Source organism: Micromonas commoda, chromosome 1 (assembly GCF_000090985.2).
Source record: "Micromonas commoda chromosome 1, complete sequence".
NCBI classification, from domain to species: domain Eukaryota; kingdom Viridiplantae; phylum Chlorophyta; class Mamiellophyceae; order Mamiellales; family Mamiellaceae; genus Micromonas; species Micromonas commoda.
This window is the reverse complement of record NC_013038.1, coordinates 954,971-973,060: the sequence shown is the minus strand read 5'-3', so window position 1 is coordinate 973,060 and position 18,090 is coordinate 954,971. Positions and strand designations below refer to the sequence as shown.

General features: G+C 48.3%; 9 protein-coding genes across 9 annotated transcripts; 4 read left to right on the top strand and 5 right to left on the bottom strand.

Moving 5' to 3' along the window:
* Window positions 1-175: 175 nt before the first annotated feature.
* Window positions 176-3,535, bottom strand: MICPUN_65205 (predicted protein; the record flags this gene model as incomplete). The annotated part of the gene is made up of 1 exon (XM_002507146.1): window positions 176-3,535. A coding segment is annotated over one exon (3,360 nt), but the record flags the coding sequence as incomplete, so codon positions are not given.
* Window positions 3,536-4,656: 1,121 nt separating this feature from the next.
* Window positions 4,657-6,529, top strand: MICPUN_55182 (predicted protein). Its single transcript, XM_002507539.1, has 5 exons — window positions 4,657-5,099; window positions 5,185-5,376; window positions 5,462-5,567; window positions 5,618-5,829; window positions 5,890-6,529. The coding sequence occupies exons 1-5, from the start codon at window positions 4,740-4,742 to the stop codon at window positions 6,319-6,321; spliced, it is 1,302 nt and encodes a 433-aa protein (XP_002507585.1). The 5' UTR covers window positions 4,657-4,739; the 3' UTR covers window positions 6,322-6,529.
* MICPUN_55181 (predicted protein) lies at window positions 6,369-7,909 on the bottom strand. The gene has a single exon (XM_002507145.1). The coding sequence runs from the start codon at window positions 7,717-7,719 to the stop codon at window positions 6,550-6,552; it is 1,170 nt and encodes a 389-aa protein (XP_002507191.1). The 5' UTR covers window positions 7,720-7,909; the 3' UTR covers window positions 6,369-6,549.
* Window positions 7,910-9,288: 1,379 nt separating this feature from the next.
* Window positions 9,289-11,312, top strand: NAD-ME (NAD dependent malate dehydrogenase; the record flags this gene model as incomplete). Its single annotated transcript, XM_002507538.1, has 1 exon — window positions 9,289-11,312. The coding sequence occupies one exon, from the start codon at window positions 9,289-9,291 to the stop codon at window positions 11,197-11,199; it is 1,911 nt and encodes a 636-aa protein (XP_002507584.1). The 3' UTR covers window positions 11,200-11,312.
* On the bottom strand, window positions 11,265-13,295 carry MICPUN_55179 (demethylmenaquinone methyltransferase/aldolase; the record flags this gene model as incomplete). Its single annotated transcript, XM_002507144.1, has 2 exons — window positions 11,265-12,662; window positions 12,825-13,295. The coding sequence occupies 2 exons, from the start codon at window positions 13,293-13,295 to the stop codon at window positions 11,514-11,516; spliced, it is 1,620 nt and encodes a 539-aa protein (XP_002507190.1). The 3' UTR covers window positions 11,265-11,513.
* A 258-nt stretch (window positions 13,296-13,553) lies between these two features.
* Window positions 13,554-13,811, top strand: MICPUN_55178 (predicted protein; the record flags this gene model as incomplete). Its single annotated transcript, XM_002507537.1, has 1 exon — window positions 13,554-13,811. The coding sequence occupies one exon, from the start codon at window positions 13,554-13,556 to the stop codon at window positions 13,809-13,811; it is 258 nt and encodes an 85-aa protein (XP_002507583.1).
* An 869-nt stretch (window positions 13,812-14,680) lies between these two features.
* Window positions 14,681-15,289, bottom strand: MICPUN_112696 (predicted protein). The gene has a single exon (XM_002507143.1). It carries the CDS (start codon window positions 15,181-15,183, stop codon window positions 14,866-14,868), a length of 318 nt encoding a protein of 105 aa, XP_002507189.1. The 5' UTR covers window positions 15,184-15,289; the 3' UTR covers window positions 14,681-14,865.
* Window positions 15,290-15,591: 302 nt separating this feature from the next.
* On the top strand, window positions 15,592-16,859 carry MICPUN_55177 (predicted protein). The gene is made up of 3 exons (XM_002507536.1): window positions 15,592-15,864; window positions 16,050-16,290; window positions 16,360-16,859. Exons 1-3 carry the CDS (start codon window positions 15,714-15,716, stop codon window positions 16,604-16,606), a joined length of 639 nt encoding a protein of 212 aa, XP_002507582.1. The 5' UTR covers window positions 15,592-15,713; the 3' UTR covers window positions 16,607-16,859.
* On the bottom strand, window positions 16,803-18,046 carry MICPUN_112695 (predicted protein). Its single transcript, XM_002507142.1, has 2 exons — window positions 17,571-18,046; window positions 16,803-17,465 (listed from the first exon to the last, which is right to left on the bottom strand). The coding sequence occupies exons 1-2, from the start codon at window positions 17,955-17,957 to the stop codon at window positions 16,953-16,955; spliced, it is 900 nt and encodes a 299-aa protein (XP_002507188.1). The 5' UTR covers window positions 17,958-18,046; the 3' UTR covers window positions 16,803-16,952.
* Window positions 18,047-18,090: the final 44 nt, after the last annotated feature.

The window sequence follows — 18,090 nt, the reverse complement described above, 5'->3', positions numbered from 1 at the left end:
GCTGGGAGAGCGATCCGAAAACCTCTGACCTCGTTCAATCCACAGTTGTCCATCCCCCCGTGCGGTAACAAAATATTTCTCTGGTGGTTAGAACATGTGATTCCATAACATTCAGTTTGGAAATCCTTCCTGCGAGTCTTAGTTATTTCTTCAAACTTTTGGTCCTTGGCGCGTGACCTTGTTCGCGATAACGCTTCTTCCTTTCTTGTCTGCTAAGGTCCTTTCGCCATACTTCATCTTTGATGATCTGCTTTGTTCGTTTTTCTCTCTTTGACACCGCTTTGCATCTGACTTTTCCAGCACGGTCGTTACGAATGGTGCTCAGTTGCTGTACCAGTGTTGCAAGACTCTTTTCCTCTGAATCAAAAACAACTGCACGCTTCTGTTCAAGCGTACGTTGCATCCTCTTTGTCTCAATCTTAGGTTTTGATTCGAATGGAAGAGCCCGCTGGAGCGATTTAGGCACATGTAGTTTGTTGAATACACGAAGCGGTCGTGCGATGTGCTTGTAGATGGAATCACGATTGACCGGAATGGAAAGTTTTCGTTCATGCCGAAGCTGTGCCACCGTCCGCATGCCATTCCAACTTCCATGCTTTCCAACCAAGGAAGATGTCACCGGGTTGAAGTACTTCGGAACGTCAACACGCACCCAGCTGCGCAGGAAAACAATATCAGAAAGAAGAAGTTTATCCTCGAATGAAGCTCTGAATGTTCCCTCCTCATGAGGATGAAACCCAGCATGAACAGACTTTGTCAAATGCGGCGCAGACTGTCCTAACTTCGCTGCCTTTTTAACTTGTCCGCGGATGCCAGAAACTGTGCGCAATGCAGCGCCCTCGAACTTTGCGACCTCCAGCGCGGAATTGAACATGCCAGTAATATAGGCTGTATTTTTGAACACTTTTGTCGGCAATCCAACAAGCTTGAGCTTTTTCATCACTTTTATCGAATGATCTACTTCGAGAACAGTGGCAGTCGCTGAGATCCGGAATGACACAACTTTTTCAGCTAACGACTGGAACGCCACGACACCTGTATTCTGTGGGATCATTGGCCCATAAATAGTTGCATGACAATGCATATGTTCTGGAGTATACTTTATCATGCGATAACGACCGTTCGCGTCCTTTACAGAGTACACTGGAATCGACTGAAATCTGCGCCAGCCAATTGAAAAGATGAGAGGATCTTGATTCTTCAGGACTTTTCCGAACCACCTGTGCTTTTTAAAACGTAAATGTTGATAGCCAAACGAATCCTCCGAGGCAAGTAAGCCACCGATAAGGATGGGACGAATAGGATTGAAATGTACAACCCATTCACGCGGAACGCTTCTTAGAACTAGCCGAAGGTAGGAACCTGGACGATAACCTTCGAGAGCCTCGCGCGTCGTATCGGGCAGCCTATCGAGCTCACGGTGCGTCTTTAGAGCGCGCTCTTGCAACGCGTCCTTCACGTAGTCAAAGTAAGACAGAGGGTTATTCACGTCGGTGCAAACGCTCGTGTCATTTTCTATGGTTCCGTCTTTCCCAATCGACTTTGTTTTGCATGGAAACACGCCTTTTACAATGCTCTTGCAATTCTGATGGTTTTCCATATCAACTATCTCATCGATTTTGCGGCAATCGTCGGTCATAGGGTGGCCTGCAGTTGTGCCCAAAAAATCGCCCGTCTCTAAGTCCTCAAAGTTGCCGTAAATATCAGCACAATCCCCGCCCCTTTTCCCACGACCTAACTTAGCTTCAGATTTCGTGACGTGATCATTTCTACATGCCGCCGCCGTCCAGTCGCCTGTCACAAATCTGCTGCCCAGCCCGTGATCATCAAAAAAGAGCAAGTGTTGAAACTTGCTACCCTCGAAGGTAATAGATTTTGAAGCATCGAAAGCATCTGAAGTCATGTGACCTGCCCGTTTGAAGAAACCACCACTGTTATTACTCGGGACAGGTGTATTATTTTCTTGTGCATCTTGATGAGATTCGTACGCAGTTCCAAACAAGCAAATTTCGCGTGCTGTTGTCTTTGTAACCATATTTATCTCCATATGACCTGAGATATTGTTTCCATCCGGTTCCTCAATTTTTTTTCCTTCCTTTTCCACGACGGCGTGATTTTTAGCAAAATTGGCTGCGCGTCTCATCCTGATTTCCTTGTAGTCGGGGCCGTTGCCGCTGTCGTGCTGATCTATCGCTTGATTACCACTGTTAAAGCCTTGGAATTTGTCTTGGAAATCAACTTTGTTGTATCCCAAGCTTTCCACGCCATCCCCTTTAAATGTCTTTCGTCCCACGAAAAACTGAATTCCCGATGCTCTAAGTTTATCATCGAGTGATATTTGCGCGTCCTGCAAGCCATAGACCATGTCGATCCCGGCCTTCTTGTGCTCTGTACTTTCTGCATCGAATCTGAGGCTGCCACTACTGTTCTCGCCTTCCTTGATGCGCCTTGAGAAGTTAACATCTCTGTCGTCCATATTCACGTATACGGCATCTTTATCATAAAGGAGCCCACCGATATCGGTCATGGGTGCGTATATACTCTTCGACTGATCAACAAGCTTTCTTTGCTTTTTATCTGACGAAGGCAGAGGACATGGATCTGGAAGGGTCTGTATGTCATCTACTGTGCAGTCACCAACACCTGCGATGTGGACAAGTTGCCCAGTTCTCATGTTACAGCCGTGCAACCATCCGTAGATAGCGACATCGCATTCTGAATGTTGCACGTCGTTTTCTTCACGTGGCGGTGTGATATCTTCAAACCTATCACCCACAACGTAAGGATGCGTGCTGCGCCATGTGAGAGGTTTGAACTTCGCGGTTGAAATAAAGCGTGCCAGATTCAGAGTATCCCGCTTTAGATATTGCCCGTTTCGCGTGCCGTTCAAGTAAAACAGTTTTGCGCCGTTGTGTATTTCCGACCAGAAACGCGCCTTCATGCTCTTCTTCTGCTTCCGAAGTTGTTTTGAATCGCAAAATTGGTCGAGATGTGTCAGTACACCAATCACTTTTGGGAAACCGTGCACCTGAAGGACATTTAGGAACTCAAATGTCTCCATCTCGAACCCATAGCTGCCATCTACTACGAGAAGTACCAAGTCAGCAAGCTTGGCAGCGTCAATCATCTCATTCAAATCGTTGCCGACCTCAACAAACTGGATTCGTCGCTTCTTGCCGCTTACCACCGTAATCGGTCCTTTCACCTCAGACAGCGCGTGACGGGTATAATGCTTTACAAGCGAGCGGATAACTGTCGATTTGCCGCATGCTGGTGGTCCTTGCACTACGACAACGTACGGCGGCGGCTCGTTTGACTGCCGATCGACGACGGGCACGCGGAGTTTGCGTTGCTGTTTCTCAGCTGCGATCGTCCTCGCCTTCTTCGCCTTCGAAGAAGACTTGAAGATGAACGCTCGCGGATTTTTACCCTGTAATTTTCCTTCATCAATTACTTTCGTTTTTCCACTCTTCCCCCTCTGTTTTGCCTTACCACCCGTGCGCGGCGGGCGATGCTCTTTGTGCTGACTCGATTCGTCCATCTCGCTCCAACGCAGCGCCGCCGCTTTTGCAAATTTTCCTTTTTTCTTGAGAAGTCCTTATAGAATACCTTACTTCGTTCGGATCTTTTACAGGTGATAAATAAATAGACTATCGAAATACTAGTCTATGAAATACTCATACTCATAGACTGATAAAATAAAGGTTAGACTAAAATATAAGGCAGGTTCGGGCTCGAATTCTTTTCAGGTTGATTGGTCGGAACTTCTGAGACATTCCTTTCAAAATCACGCAATTTGATGCGAAGGTAGCACTTAGCTAACTAGAGTTAGTTAGCTAGCTCAGCTAGCTAGTAGCTAGTTGGGGAACGTTATGAACTATTTAAATTTTTTGACTATATATTGAATAGTCACCGGTAGTCACATAACGTTCCCCCACTAGCTAGCTAGCTAGCGCTAGTAGCTAGCTAGCTAGCTAGTAGCTACTAGCTAGCGCTAGCTAGTAGCTAGTTATGAACGCCTCTACAGCCAGTGCCCGGATAGTCACGTAGATATATGCGGTGTGTGCGGTGTGGTGCAGCGCGTCCGTCCCCAGGTGGTCGGCATAGCCGCGTCGCGCTGAGCTCGAAACGATGCCGAAAATTGTTTACCATGCATGAATTTACGCCTCTCCTGACACTGCTGTAATAATAGGCCACAGGGCCCCCGCGTTGCACGAAAAATGGGAAACTTATCCTCGAACCAGCCTCTTACACATACAGTTAATACAGTAGAATAAGCTGTAGACTAAGCTAATAAGCTAATAAGTACTACCTTCGTATTCTGGATTTCAATACGAAGGTATTCTGGATTTCAACCAGGTTGGAACACCTAAAGCGATACCTTATAGGTATCGCTTTAGGAACACGATGATAAGTCTGAGTTTAAAGTTGGAACGTGAATTTGATGACTATGTTACCATACGACGATTAAATCAATGGTACCTTCAGCTCCAAAGTTAAAGGTGATAACTTATCATTTTATCGGCTTAAAAGTGTGCCAACCTGCTGGTTGAAATCCAGAATAAGTGTCCTTCATTCGTACCTTCGTTCGTATGGATACCTTCGAAGGATAGACAATATGAGGGTAAAAGTAGAAGTAATTGTCACAGAACCGCGCGCATGTTACGGGCGATATTCCGAAGGCGCGCGAGCGTATTGATGTGTTTGTGCGCACCTGGTGCCTTCTAGCGACATGCGAAATGCAACCACTTTGTCACGTAACTTATCGTGCTACTGGCGGGCTGTGTAGGGCCCGCAGAAGAACACCTATTGAGCAGACCCACACGACAATTCACACGATGCGTCTGTACAAACCGTGGTCCTTTTTCTTATGGGTGTATGCATCCGCTGCACTCATCTTTTTGCTCTTCGCCTCGGCGGTCCCGAGCCTCATCTTTTCGGCGGTGGCCGATGTTCCTCGTCCCATAGCGGCCTCAAGTTCTATTTCCCCCTGGGCTGCCGGTTACGGACAAAAGGACGCAACAGCTCTCAAGGAAGCGAACCAACTCGCATCGAAAGGTCATGCACGCCCAGAGGATGAGAATAACAGCAAAAATATTGTAAGCTTGCACGCAAAAAGTCATACGAGTTTCTTTAAAGGCTATCTTCGCGTTAAAAAGAATTTCAAACAAACCCACTTTTTAGCCAATTTTCCAGGAAGCCAAGGAAGGATTGGCTGCGTCTTCAGCAAAAGTTAAAGGTGAACTCAACCGGCTGGACAGAGGCGGCGTGCCACAAAATTTCGACCCGCGAAACATCCAAGTCGTATCTCTGGACAATCCACGAGCATTTATGCACATAGGTTTCCTCTCAGAGCGTGAATGTGATTTGCTTGTGGTGAGGGTTTTTCCACATTTTGATTTTGTTTAACGCGCTGAAGTTCACGTGCAGTTCATGTGACGTGTTTGCTCCATTTTTCGAGGAGTACGCGAGGCCAAACATGTATAAATCTGGCGTTGTTGACGCATCTAATGGAGGCAGTTCCTTTAGCAATATTCGCACATCAACAGGATCATTTGTACCTACAGGTGTCTAGTAGTCGAAGCACCTCCTGATTTTTGACCGCTCATATCCAGAGTTTTCCCCTTAGGAATGAATGATGTGGTCCGACGAATTGAGCGACGAATTGCGGCATGGACTCAAATACCTGCGGCTCACGGGGAGCCCATTCAAGTCCTGCGTTACCAAATTGGTCAAGAATACCAGTCGCACTTTGATTATTTTTTCCATGAGGGGGGGATGAAAAACAACAGAATTGCGACTGTGTTGATGTACCTTTCAGATGTCAAGGTATTTGCCCTTGATATCATTCGCCTTTAACATTATAACGGAGGTTTGCTGCTTTCGAAGGATGGAGGTGAAACGGTTTTTCCAAGCGCAGAATCTCTGCAAGTTAAACCTGAACCGATTCACCATGCTTGCGCTAAAAATGGAATCACCGTGATCCCCAAAAAGGGTGATGCAATTCTATTTTGGAACATGAAAGTAGGTGGTGATTTGGATGGCGGCAGTACCCACGCAGGCTGTCCTGTTGTTCTCGGAGAGAAATGGACAGCAACAAAGTGGCTACATGTTTCATCATCGACCGAGTTCGATGCAAGACAGCGGGTGCTAAGGGAAGGAAGAGAAACCAACTTCGGAGGATGCAGAAATGCAAACATTCAATGCCAAGTTTGGGCTGAGCAAAATGAGTGTGAGAGGAATCCGCAGTATATGCGAGACACGTGCCACCTTTCGTGTGGCATGTGTACAGGTATTTGGCAAGAAGCTTCCTACATTTAAAGGTGCTGCCGAAGATTTCGTTATCTTTTCCGCATTTATCTGATTCTTGGATCCGTTGGAGCTTTTTCCATGTCAGTTTCGTGCTCGAAACGTCATGAATCAGGCCGCGTACTCGAACATGATTTACGACTTTTTTAGTGCGCGGGTAGAGTCGAGTCACGGCAGTCTGCGGAATCAAGATTAATGTTTCGAATCATGATTAAACATCAAACATGCCGTCAGCAACACCTAGAGCTTCCACGCATCCTTCAAAAATCTTTCCCGAAACTTTGTCCCCAGGGCAACGACGTAAAACACTGGATGCCCACATATGACATGTCCATCTGCTGTCAGTATATCAGCCAAACTGCAAGTTTCGTCGACAAGGACTTTACGCATTTCCAATTTCGCTCGCTCTGTCAACTCGAAATCCTTTGCAGCACAAGTGCCTGCACAATTTGAGCTCAACACCTTTTGCTCAAAAACACTTGCCGGATAAGCAGGTGCTGAGTTTGTGATGTAGTATATTTCTAACCTGTCTCTCTTGTAGGCACCTGCAGTGTCCCATTCGGGCGCTTGCACATCCGGTCCAAACATAAGGTCAAGCTGCGTCGAGAATTTTTGCCGCTCATCAAAATCCTCAATTACGTCAGTATGCATGACTTCAGGATAGAGAAATAGTACCCAATAGGACAGAAAGTTCTGCGCAGACAGTTCGGGGAAGCGCTCTCCAGTTGCAAATCCAGGAGGGCCAAACTGCAAGCCCCTTTTCACTATCTCGCGGATGTAAAGTTTTGCATGACTTTCACGATATTGCCGCCGTTGCAGTTGCATGTCCTTCGTTTTTTTTGTTTTTCTTGCATCGGCCAGTAACGTGTTCAACTCTTTATTTTTGGGGTCTAGTTCGAGCCCTTCGGTGCACATTTTCATACACTTAACAGGATCGTTAAGCTCGATGGCACTTTTAGCAGCTCGAAACCAGCCTTTCACGTTTGCAGGATCTAATCCCACGCATCTCTCTGCATCGACATGTGCTTTTCGGTAGTTTCCAAGGATCAATGCCGCTTGTGCACGATTCCCAAATAATATAGACCGCAAGGCTGCATCGTCGAATTTTTCTTGCAAAGCGAGGGTGTAGAACTGGACAGCCTTTCGGACATAAAGTTTGTTCTTCATAAACTTCAATGCCTCGTTCCCTTCTGCCTTGTAGCGCTCCGCGCGCTCTTTTGGAGTGGTCGTTTCGCGCTTTAGGGACTGCAAAGCGGCAAAATCGGCACAATCATCCTCGTTTATCCAATTTTCCCCGCCATCCCAGAAGAGAGCGGGCAGCGTTTGATCGTCACTGGTGCGAGACTTAAAAGTTTGCGGGGGACCGGTGCAGCCAGTTTTGTCGTTTGAAGGTAAGTTATTTATGTTCATTTTCGAGTAACTCGCGTTTACATTACCTCTTGGGTGTTCGCTCCTTCGCTCCTGGAGAAGAAAGGAATAGTGGTCGTGGGTATCCGAAAATTTAGTTTCGTTTCTTGACTGCTCCGTGACTTAGTTGTCTGAAGGGGGAGACACCGCAGGCTACGAAGCGTGGAGAAGATTTAGGCTGTTGTCATGGTCAGGCAGCTTAAAGTTGCTAAAAGTTACCTTCGTTCCTTACGAAGGTGCCTTCATTCGAAGATACGAAACTTTCGAAACTTACGAACGAACGTGCGAAGCAAGGTACATAAAATAAATATTAAAAACCCTTACTTTCGCAAGTTTCATAAGAATACTGGCTGGTACACCTGACCGATTTCGCGAGTCTCAATGAAGCAAAATCCTGCCGGAGGCATTTTTTATATTAACACTAACGACTAATTTACGATCCAAATCATGAGCTTTCTGACTGTTTGCAATACAAAAGTGATATCGCCGCGCACGGATGGGAAAGAAGTGTCGCAAAACCTCAGACACAATTTCACACGAAAACGTAACTGTGGACGAGTGCATTTGCCGGTTGAGTGAGAACGAAGTTATGCGCAGCTCGAGTACTTTGATGGGACTGGAAACAGATTCTGTCACGTTTCTCATACAGAAAACTTTGAAACCGACAACCCCTTTTCCGCTTCGACAGTTTCCCTATATCGTTGACTCGTTGATTTCGATGGCGCCTCGTGAGGCCCAGTTAGGACGGCGAGCGCGCTTGGCCGCTTGCAAAGATGCTGCTCGGCGCTAAACACGGAGTGCGGCCTCCGATTGTGTCGCGCATTATTGTCCATGAGTATTGCGCGCTTTGAGTGTTTCCTAACTGTTCTACGGCGAAGATTTACTTCGCCTCAAGAACGCAAGAAACGACGGTCTAAAATGTATGAAAAGTGCTGATATATAAATTAAACCGTCTGTTCTTTAGTCGCGGTCAAAGTCTACTAAGTTCAGCTGCAACGCAACATCTGACGACGCAAACTCGGCAACGTTGACGCGCACTACCGATGATGATGTCCTCCCTGTTTGGCACGGAACAGCGTATTAACAAGCGGCCCAGCGCGCGCGCCGTCCAAACTAGACGCGATGAGACCCTGTTTATTTGGCGCGGGGCGCGTGTCGAGTTTTGCAACCGACCGGTGATCGTATGGTAACTTTATTGCCGACCGAAAAGTCACCGATATGGGGACATATGGGGAAACTGGTCTTTTCATCGTCCTTTCTCGTTGTTCGCTGCAACGTCCTTCGAAGATAAACTGATCTTCATGCCCTCAGTCAACGGTGTCACGGATATCGTCGTCTGCCGTCTGTCGTTGTCAAATTTCACACAGGTACGAATGAAAGGAAGTGAAGCAGGAAGATTTTGAGATCGGAACTTCTTTGGAGGTTGGAAAATTCAAGTTTTACAAGACACGAACACAACTCTTTGGCTGCAGAAGTTCGGATTCTAGCGTACAGATGCGAGCCGCGAGAAAACTTCGGGGATTTCTCCAGGCCGCAAAAGTCGTTCGCAAATCTGGATCAAGGCCAAACTGCATGTCTGATTATACTCCCGCGTTGATCGACTCGTGGAGATCAACTGTCTCTGCGTTAGGCTTTCTTGCGCCGACGAGTACTAGAGAGTATGCATCTTCGCGTCCCTGTGGGTTCGCTCAAAGAGAGACGAACTACTTCGCTGATCGTACTCACACCTGTCGGTTTGCTGAAAACGACGTGATGATTATGCATGCTGACACGAACCGAGGTATAGAAGTATTGCTGAACCCAATATACAACAAAGGCACGGGGTTCAGCCTGGCTGAAAAAGAGCGCCTAGGAATACGAGGGCTGACCCCTCCTCGCTACTTCACGATTGAGCAACAGTGCAAAAAGATATGGACAAATTTGACCGAGAAGGGAAAAACGGGCATGTTTAGGTGGAGATCTATGCAGGCGCTACAGGACCGAAACGAAACCTTGTTCTATCGACTTTTGGTTGATCATATTGAGGAACTTGCACCAGTGATTTACACTCCGACTGTTGGTGAGGCGTGTCTCCAATATAGCAGACTATTTCGGCGTCCACGAGGAATGTACTTCAGTGCCGACGACGTGGGTCACTTTAATGCGATGATGTACAACTGGAAGAATGATGTAAGTGTCATTGTCGTCACAGATGGGTCGCGAGTTTTGGGTCTTGGGGACCTAGGTGCACATGGGATGGGCATAAGCGTTGGTAAGCTGGACCTTTACGTCGCAGGTGCCGGCATCGAGCCGAGTTCTGTGCTTCCCTGCGTTCTTGATGTCGGTACCGACAATGAGGAGCTGCTCGCTGATCCATACTATTTTGGCCTTCCTCAAAAACGTATTAAGGGCGACGCGTTCATGAATATTGTTGATGAGTTCATTCAAGCTGTCAAAAATCGGTGGCCGAAAGCGCTAGTACAGTTTGAAGACTTTTCAACAGATCACGCCATGCCTATTCTCAAACGGCATCGGGAAAATGTACTTTGCTTCAACGACGATATCCAGGGGACTGCGGTCGTGGTTCTTGCCGGGATTTACGGCGCGATGGCGGCGATGGGTAAATCCTCTGGCGCCATCACCGAACAGACATTTGTGGTGTGTGGCGCTGGGAGCGCAGGCATGGGTATCGCTAATTTCATCCACGCTGCCTTGGTTCACCACGGGCTAAGCCCACAACAAGCTTTCGAGCGCTTCTATATTCTTGACAAACATGGGCTCATAACAAACAATAGAGAGCTTAAAGAAGGGGAACCTGGAGTAGATGATCTGCGACCGTTCGCCGAAAGCCGTCGGGACTTGCCAGACGGAATCAACCTCAGAGAAGTTATTGAATCTGCTAAGCCAACCGCACTTTTGGGCGCGAGCACAGTAAGTGGATTGTTCACTCATGAGATCCTTACTCGGATGGGAGAACTTAACAAAAACCCCATCATTATGCCTCTGTCGAACCCAACAAGCAGGGCAGAATGTACCGCGGAAGCAGCAGCGAATGCAACTGAAGGAAGGGCGATATTCTCAGCCGGATCACCTTTTGATGACGTGTCCAGGGGCGGAGTGACTATGGTTGCGAATCAAGGCAACAACCTTTACGTTTTTCCCGGCCTAGGCCTTGGAAGCATACTTGTTGGAAGTAACTACATCAGCGATGGAATGCTTAATGCTGCGGCGGAGGCGATACCAAAAACCCTCCATGATGGAGCCATTCGGAGGCGAGCTATTTATCCTCGTATTGCAGACATTCGGGATGTCAGCGTAAAAGTTGCAGCTGCTGTTATGAAACAAGCTGTAGATGAAGACCGGGAGAATCGAGGTGGGAAAATAGCACACATGATTAGTCGTGAAGGGATTGAAGGACTCGAGCGGTATGTTCGAAGCTCTATGTACTACCCAGAGTATCGGCCGACCGTATTTTCTCCAGGGAGCGGCAGAGGTACACTCTGAAATGAAAGGAGTAGCCATTTGGATATGAAAGTTTGATAGCCGCGGCTGCTGAATATGCATGCGTATGATCAGTAGAACATCGTTTTTTCATTAAATTATCACTGTGCACACATGTGAGGTCGTGTTCCCAGCTTTGAAATTTAACATGAGCATACTCCGTGAGTCAAGCGCGTGAACGACTTATTTGAAAGGATTTCAATTAATACTGTATATACATATTTCGGTTCCATCCTTAGCCCCTTGACTTGCCGTGGGACGACAATTCAATTCGTGTGCGTGCCCAGATGCCTTCGACTGGCCGAGTGGGTTTAAATCTATGCAGACTTGACGGCTGCCTGGATTTCTGAGGCTATCTTAGAAATGGCATCCCATTCCTTATTTTCCACAAGTTTTGGGGGAAAAGCTGGCGCGACGAATCCAAGAGATGATGCACCAGCACGGAGATAATCGGCAGCAGTGCTTATCTCAACGCCAGAAGTCGGGTTGATGCGTAACATTGGCAGCGCCGCAGAGACGGCCCTAACCCAAGCAGGGCCGCCTGCGACACCTGGGAAAAGCTTTTGGATAGGCGCGCCGAGCTTCCAGGCTTGGACCATTTCAGAAGGGGTTTGGCATCCAGGGGCACACACGATCTTGTTGGCAGCACACCATTCGACGACTTCAGGAATTAGCACTGGACTGACGATAAACTGTGCGCCTGCATCCAAAGCTCTCTTGGCATCGTCGACCGTCATTACCGTGCCTACACCCGTGAGCACATCTTTTCGGGAAGCGTATTCAGCAACAGAATCAAGGCATCCAGGTGTCGTTAGCGTGAACTCAACCAGTTTGAACCCGCCGTCAACTGCGGCATTCATAGCAGGAGTGCAAGCCCCAACGATCGGTGTGCGGAGAACCGCGCATGCCTTATGTTCGGCAAACTGTTTCAAAACAGACTGATAATGAGCTTCCGTCTGCGTGTACGTCGACATATTGCATGGGCCGCCCACAGTGCGACGAGAACCAAGCGTAGCGCCGGTGGGTGCAACTGTTGGAACGCCCAGTCGCGTTCCGGGGCGAGCTGCACAGTGTACGAACTTGACTCCTTTGGAAGTTAGAAGTTGACCGAGAGGAGAGTTTGGTTTTATTTTGCCAGACATGAAGGGGTAAAACTTGCCAGGGGGTCCAGGATTCTTGGTAAGTTCCTCCTTTACGATTTCCTCGATCACTTCTCTGCTGTGAGCGATGTCATAAACCTGCTGGGCATGGGACGCAGGAATCACGACGGCGCCATCTTGGTCACCGATGATCGCGTCGCCGGGTCGGACGACTACGCCCCCGCAATTGATTACTGTGTTGCAGGACCAAGGTTGGTGCACATGCGGTCCCTGCCGAGGAGTGGTTGAGTGCGAAAAAACGGGGAAGCCATATTCTCGGAGAACTGCCGTGTCGCGGACAGAGCCATCGGTGACTAACCCGGCGCACTGTGCAATGAGAGATGGTGGATTACGTCATTCTTAGTTAGTCAAGACAAGTCGGACCCGTCCCAAATGGCTGGGTGTTAAGCTTTTGAAGAAACTAGGAGGGAAGTTTTTGACGGAGAGAGGATAAGATTTCTGTAGATGTTGAGTTTAGTGCCGACTCACCCCACGCTGGAACAACCGCAAGAATTTTATGTCGCCGCCGACAGATTCCCACGGACCAACTGAAGACATCACGATGACCTCTTTTCCGTTCACGAGCTCGAAAGCCTCGTATTCAGGAGAGTCAGTACCGCTGGGCTTGTCCGCCGCAATATCGGGGCGGGCAGCAGCAAACTGGATAGTGATGGCACGACCGATCATCTTCTTTTGACCTTCTGTCAACGGTCGAGCACCCATGATGTGAGATGTTGGCCATCCCATGACCCAGAGGCCATCAATCAGGGCTTGCGTGGAAAGTGAGCCTAGCTTATCGAGCAGCTCATCTGAGATGTGGCCACCTGCCGCGGGACCAGTTGCCATCCCGCGGCAGGCGTTCATGCATATCGTTTGTACATGGGCAGCCGTGACTGCGGGTTGGCGCGCGGTTGCCGCAGGAAATGCGCGTCTCACAAAAGTGCGAATAGCGCTGTACATCTCCTATTGCGGTTGGCCCAGCGTGGACACCTGTGAGGCTGTCCGCCGCAAAAAAAACCCTGAAAGGCAGCTGCACTTTCGTTTTGAGTGCTTTTTACCTTCGAAGGATTCTGAATTTCATTAGGGCTGAATAGACCATACTCCCTATATCGTTGACTTTCGGTCGGCACGGTGGTTACCATACGATCACCGGTCGGTTGCAAATACAGACACGTGCTCCGCGCCAAACAAACAGGGTCGCGCGTGTTTTTTTTCCGTATGGCGCCCAGTCTGGACGGCGAGCGCGCTAGACAACTGGCAATCACGCTACTCGGCGCCAAAGATGGAGGACGCCATCATCAGGAGCGCGCCTTGGTGTTGACGAGTTTGCGTCGTCAGATACGATGTTGCGCCTTAGCTACGACAATGTCATGGTTTTACGAGTTAATAGACCGTCAACTCGCCGCTGAAACCGTAGCTCAGGCGCAACGTCGTTTCGTGCGACGCAAACTCGTCAACACCAATGCGCGCTCCTGACGATGTCGTCCTCCAATTTTGGCGCCGAACAGCGTATTAGTGAGCCGCTCAGCGCGCTCGCCGTCCTGACGGGGCCTAACTAGGCGCCATAGGGAAAAAAACACGCGCGACCCTGTTTTAGTCAACAGTCAACGAGTCAACGAAATCAACGAGTCAACGACATAGGGAATATGGTCTATTCATCCGTAGGTGCCTCCCTGTGAGACTGATGAACAGGAACGTTCGGTTCCGGGAGGCTGATTTGGGACGAGTCTCGATGAAGCTTCGGTGAAGCCTCGGTGAAAGACGCTTTGAGAAAGGCTACATATTTATCGTTTGAAGCTGAATTTTCATCGATACATCGGTCAACTTCGACGTCTACCATCGCCTCACCAGAAGACGCCTTGGCGTCGACTCTTCGTTCACAAGTGGCGTGCGTGTGAGGACGACGACTACGTGCACGCCAAGCGCAACGATAAGGACGTCTCGCAGAACAGTCGTCGTCCAAAGACACGGAAGGCGTCGCACAACGTTGTTTGTCAGCAATAAAGTAACAAACGACGACCGTACGGTTGTTTAGTCTATGACTTTTGCAAATGATCGAGCTCTCGACCAATCAGAACACCAATAAACGTCACATAGTTCGAAAAAAGTTGGGGTAGAATGTGGTACTAAATGTGACTTCGTCACTGGCGTTCCTCGTCCCAACTTAGGGTAGGTGAGCCACTTTTTTCATACGAAGGTAAAAGATAATAATGATAACGCGCTTTATATATTTGAGTAATATTTGCGTAAGAAACTCGTAAGAACATAAGCGATACGATCTATGACTAAATACATGTGTCGTATTATCTCTACGTTTACCCTTATCATAAACGATAAGGTGCTTGCTCTTATGGTGTAAGCTTATCGATATAAAAGTGCCCCACCCTAATGAAATTCAGAATACCTTCGTTCGGAACTCTTATTACGAAGGTATAACCAGTTTTAAAATTGCGTTTAAAAATAAAAGCAAGGGTAGATGATGATTACGAGTTCCCGCTAGGACCTGCCTTAGCACAAATTCCACGCTGCGCTAATCATTTTTTATTATTCGATGTGTTTTTGCTCGACTCGGCGCGTTCAGTTGCTCCCCAGCGCCGCGCCTTCCCGCGAAGAGCCGCGCAACGCCGTGTGCAGTACACATGGTATGTGCACAACGTTTCCAATGAGCCGACAGGCCGAAAATCTGTCCCCGCGAGGGCGAGCAGAAGAAGAACATGAACGCGCGTCGCACTTTTGACGGTTCATAACTCGTCGAGTTGATTTCTTTGCCATGACATCGCGCCTGCGCGGCTTCGCCATGCTTACCGCGCCCATGTAAAGTCGCGCCCTGCTTTGAAACGTGGTGCATGGACCCTCTCGACACTTCTGCGGCACCTGTTTATCGATTTGATATCCATGCGGGCGCAATACATGCTCGCTATGCCTGGCTGCTGCTGCCGAAGCTCCCCTTTCTCGCTTCGATGTGCAAAAATGCTGACTGAAAAGACATGTACGGGAGTTATCCTCACTCTTCTGATTGGCCGAAAATTCGAGCAAAGCTCGATTAGGATCGATACCGTTGAGCGAGTTACGAAGGTACCTTACTCATTCATTCGTCCGAAAGTAGGATTTTAGTAGTGTAGATAGATACGACTGTTGACCTTCCATTCGGTCGGGATCAAAAGAAAAAATGCTTCGTCAAAGGAAATGCTGATCATTGGTGGGACAAAAATCAAATCCTCAAATACCAAAACCTTTCTTTCACTCTGTTAAACATCACGAAGACACGCTCCCTTCGGAACGAGAAACGTACTGTGCGCGTCCTCGCTTCATCCTCCGGCGCAAGCTAATTCCGTATATCCTCTGCATCGCCGCGCACAAATACATATCGTTACAAACATGTCCACTGTCGCTTCTACGACTGTGACCTCGAGGCTGAGTTCAAAGGTTACTTTACGCGATTCCCGAACTCGACACTTCGGTGTAGGCCTCCCCCGCCGCCGTGCCGGGCGCTATACCGCGACGCGGGCTGAGGTAACTAACGGCAACGGTGCGCCGGCATTTCCTATCTGATTATTGCTTGATGAAAGAGACGATGTCGTTCCTGTCGGCTCGTTTCCGAGTTTCTCTTACCCTGTCCACGTAAGCATCCTGCAAGGATACCGACAGGAACCGAAGCAGGGTAAAACGGCGTTCCACTCCTAACCTTCCTTTCGAACGCATATCGATTTCCAGGTGCCGCAACCGTGGTTACTGACGCGACCTTCGAAGCAGAGGTACTGAAGAGTGACATCCCAGTACTTGTGGACTTCTGGGCGCCTTGGTGTGGTCCCTGCCGGATGATTGCACCGCTCATCGATCAGCTAGCTGAAGAATATTCCGGCAAGCTAAAGGCGGTAAGTTGTCCAAACTTTGCGATCCCATCGATTTTTGCCAACTGTGACACATTTAGCTCCGCGAGATGCGCAAGTACATCGTGATGTCCGACGCACTTTGCGGTGTTTTTAAACGAGTTTTTGCGTTATCCTCGGGCACGCAAAAGCAGCGATTTTGATAGCGAATTGAGACATCTTCTTTGGGAAGATAGTGAAGCTTTGCACATTTTAACTGACCAGTCGGAAAATCATAATCAGGTAAAGCTTAACACGGATGAAAGCCCCAGCGTTGCCACCGAATACGGTATTCGCTCAATTCCCACTGTGATGATCTTCAAGGGAGGACAGAAGCTTGACACTGTTATCGGTGCCGTCCCGAAGTCGACCCTTACTGGTACTATTGAAAAGTACCTCTAAATATAGCTCGTCGTAGGTTTGCGGGGCACTGGAGGCGTATCAAAAATTTGGCATTTGCGGTTACATACTCAGATTACGGGGCGGTGCAGCGGCAATGGTGATGCGGACAACCTTGCGCTCAGCTTCAGCCGACCAAAATGAGTCACGCGCACATTGTCAGTAGATTCACTCTGATATGTGTCGGGCACGGAGGTTTAGCTGATATATTTTTTGTACAAGTAACAAGAACACATTCCTGTGCACAAAATAATTGCCTGAAGGATTTCTTAGTAAGGAGAGTTGTGTCGTGACAAATCCTCCACTCTCACCCCTATGCCTTTCGTGTTCGAAAATATTTCTGCGACCATCAACAACTCTTGGTCTCTCTCGACCCGTTCTTGCCGGCGCGCGATTCCTGACTGTATGGCGCGCAACTATATGGATCTTTGAAGGTGGCCCCGAATATATCCCAGAAAACGAAATACTGCCCATAATTGTAAGTAAATCCAGTGTGGTGGATGGTGTGGTGTGCAGCACCATTGATAAATGGAATCCTGTATGTAGTTCGGTCATGAATGTTGATGGTCCACAGTCCCACGATAGCAAGTGCACAAAAGTAACTAATGTGGTGCATCGGGAAAATGAAAACGAAGATGTGATACGGGCACCCTTGCAGCCAACCATCCAGAGGATGAAATGCGTATGAGGAAAAAGGGGTTGTTTCTTTGTATTTATGATGAAGTTTGTGGATGGGTGCATACAGCAAACGATGGTGCAAAGCCCGGTGAATCCAGTAAACACAGGTGTCGGAAAAAAGTAAGAACATTAGCGGGGAACCGACAGTCAGATAAAACCAGCCTAACGCTGTAGTTGGCAGATCCTGGAGTAGGCACAAAAGTGAGAAGGTGAGGAAATTTTTGCCGTCTGAGGAGGGGTAGAGTTGAAAGATCGGGACAGAGTCCGAGATCGGTTCCGTCAATCTCACCCAATAAATTTTGGTTAATCCGGCCTCGACGAGGAGCTCGAAAGGTGCCGTCATGCCCGCCATTACGATTATTGAGAAAACGCTGAGCTTAATTTCGTTTATGACTTGATCTTTTCCTTCCTTTCGGTCCCAGGAGGCAAAATTTTTCCCATGCGCGTCGCGCCTCGTGTACAACAAATAGTAGACGAGCGGACAGAGCGAGAAATATAGGAGGAACGTAAAGATCGTCAAGAATGTCCACAAAACCAAAAACTTGCGCATGATACCATAAGCTTCAGGCCTGAATTCGTCCAACCCAAATAGATATCTGTCAACTAGGTACTTGTTGATCCAGTTTGATGTGCCGTCGAAGCCGAGGCCGAGGCCAATTACGGTGGGGACTTCCATCGCGATGTGAAAAGTTCTCGAAAATCAGGTTTTGAGATCTGATCAGGGCTGGGTCGCTTTTCTGGACTTTCCTCGCGGTGCGAAAGTGGCGTTGCCTGGTTCTACTTCTCGCATGGTATTAAAAGAGTTAAAT

Excerpts from the sequence above, each read along its gene's own strand:
- MICPUN_55181 (XM_002507145.1), bottom strand. The coding sequence starts at position 7,719 with ATGAACATAAATAACTTACCTTCAAACGACAAAACTGGCTGCACCGGT.
- MICPUN_112695 (XM_002507142.1), bottom strand. The coding sequence starts at position 17,957 with ATGGAAGTCCCCACCGTAATTGGCCTCGGCCTCGGCTTCGACGGCACA. Across the intron at positions 17,466-17,570 it reads GATTAACCAAAATTTATTGG|GATCTGCCAACTACAGCGTT; the intron begins GTGAGATTGACG and ends TGCCTACTCCAG.
- MICPUN_55177 (XM_002507536.1), top strand. The coding sequence starts at position 15,714 with ATGTCCACTGTCGCTTCTACGACTGTGACCTCGAGGCTGAGTTCAAAG. Across the intron at positions 15,865-16,049 it reads TGAGGTAACTAACGGCAACG|GTGCCGCAACCGTGGTTACT; the intron begins GTGCGCCGGCAT and ends ATCGATTTCCAG. Across the intron at positions 16,291-16,359 it reads GCGAGATGCGCAAGTACATC|CGATTTTGATAGCGAATTGA; the intron begins GTGATGTCCGAC and ends ACGCAAAAGCAG.
- MICPUN_112696 (XM_002507143.1), bottom strand. The coding sequence starts at position 15,183 with ATGCACCACGTTTCAAAGCAGGGCGCGACTTTACATGGGCGCGGTAAG.
- MICPUN_55182 (XM_002507539.1), top strand. The coding sequence starts at position 4,740 with ATGCAACCACTTTGTCACGTAACTTATCGTGCTACTGGCGGGCTGTGT. Across the intron at positions 5,377-5,461 it reads GTGAATGTGATTTGCTTGTG|GAGTACGCGAGGCCAAACAT; the intron begins GTGAGGGTTTTT and ends CCATTTTTCGAG. Across the intron at positions 5,568-5,617 it reads AGGATCATTTGTACCTACAG|TTTTCCCCTTAGGAATGAAT; the intron begins GTGTCTAGTAGT and ends TCATATCCAGAG.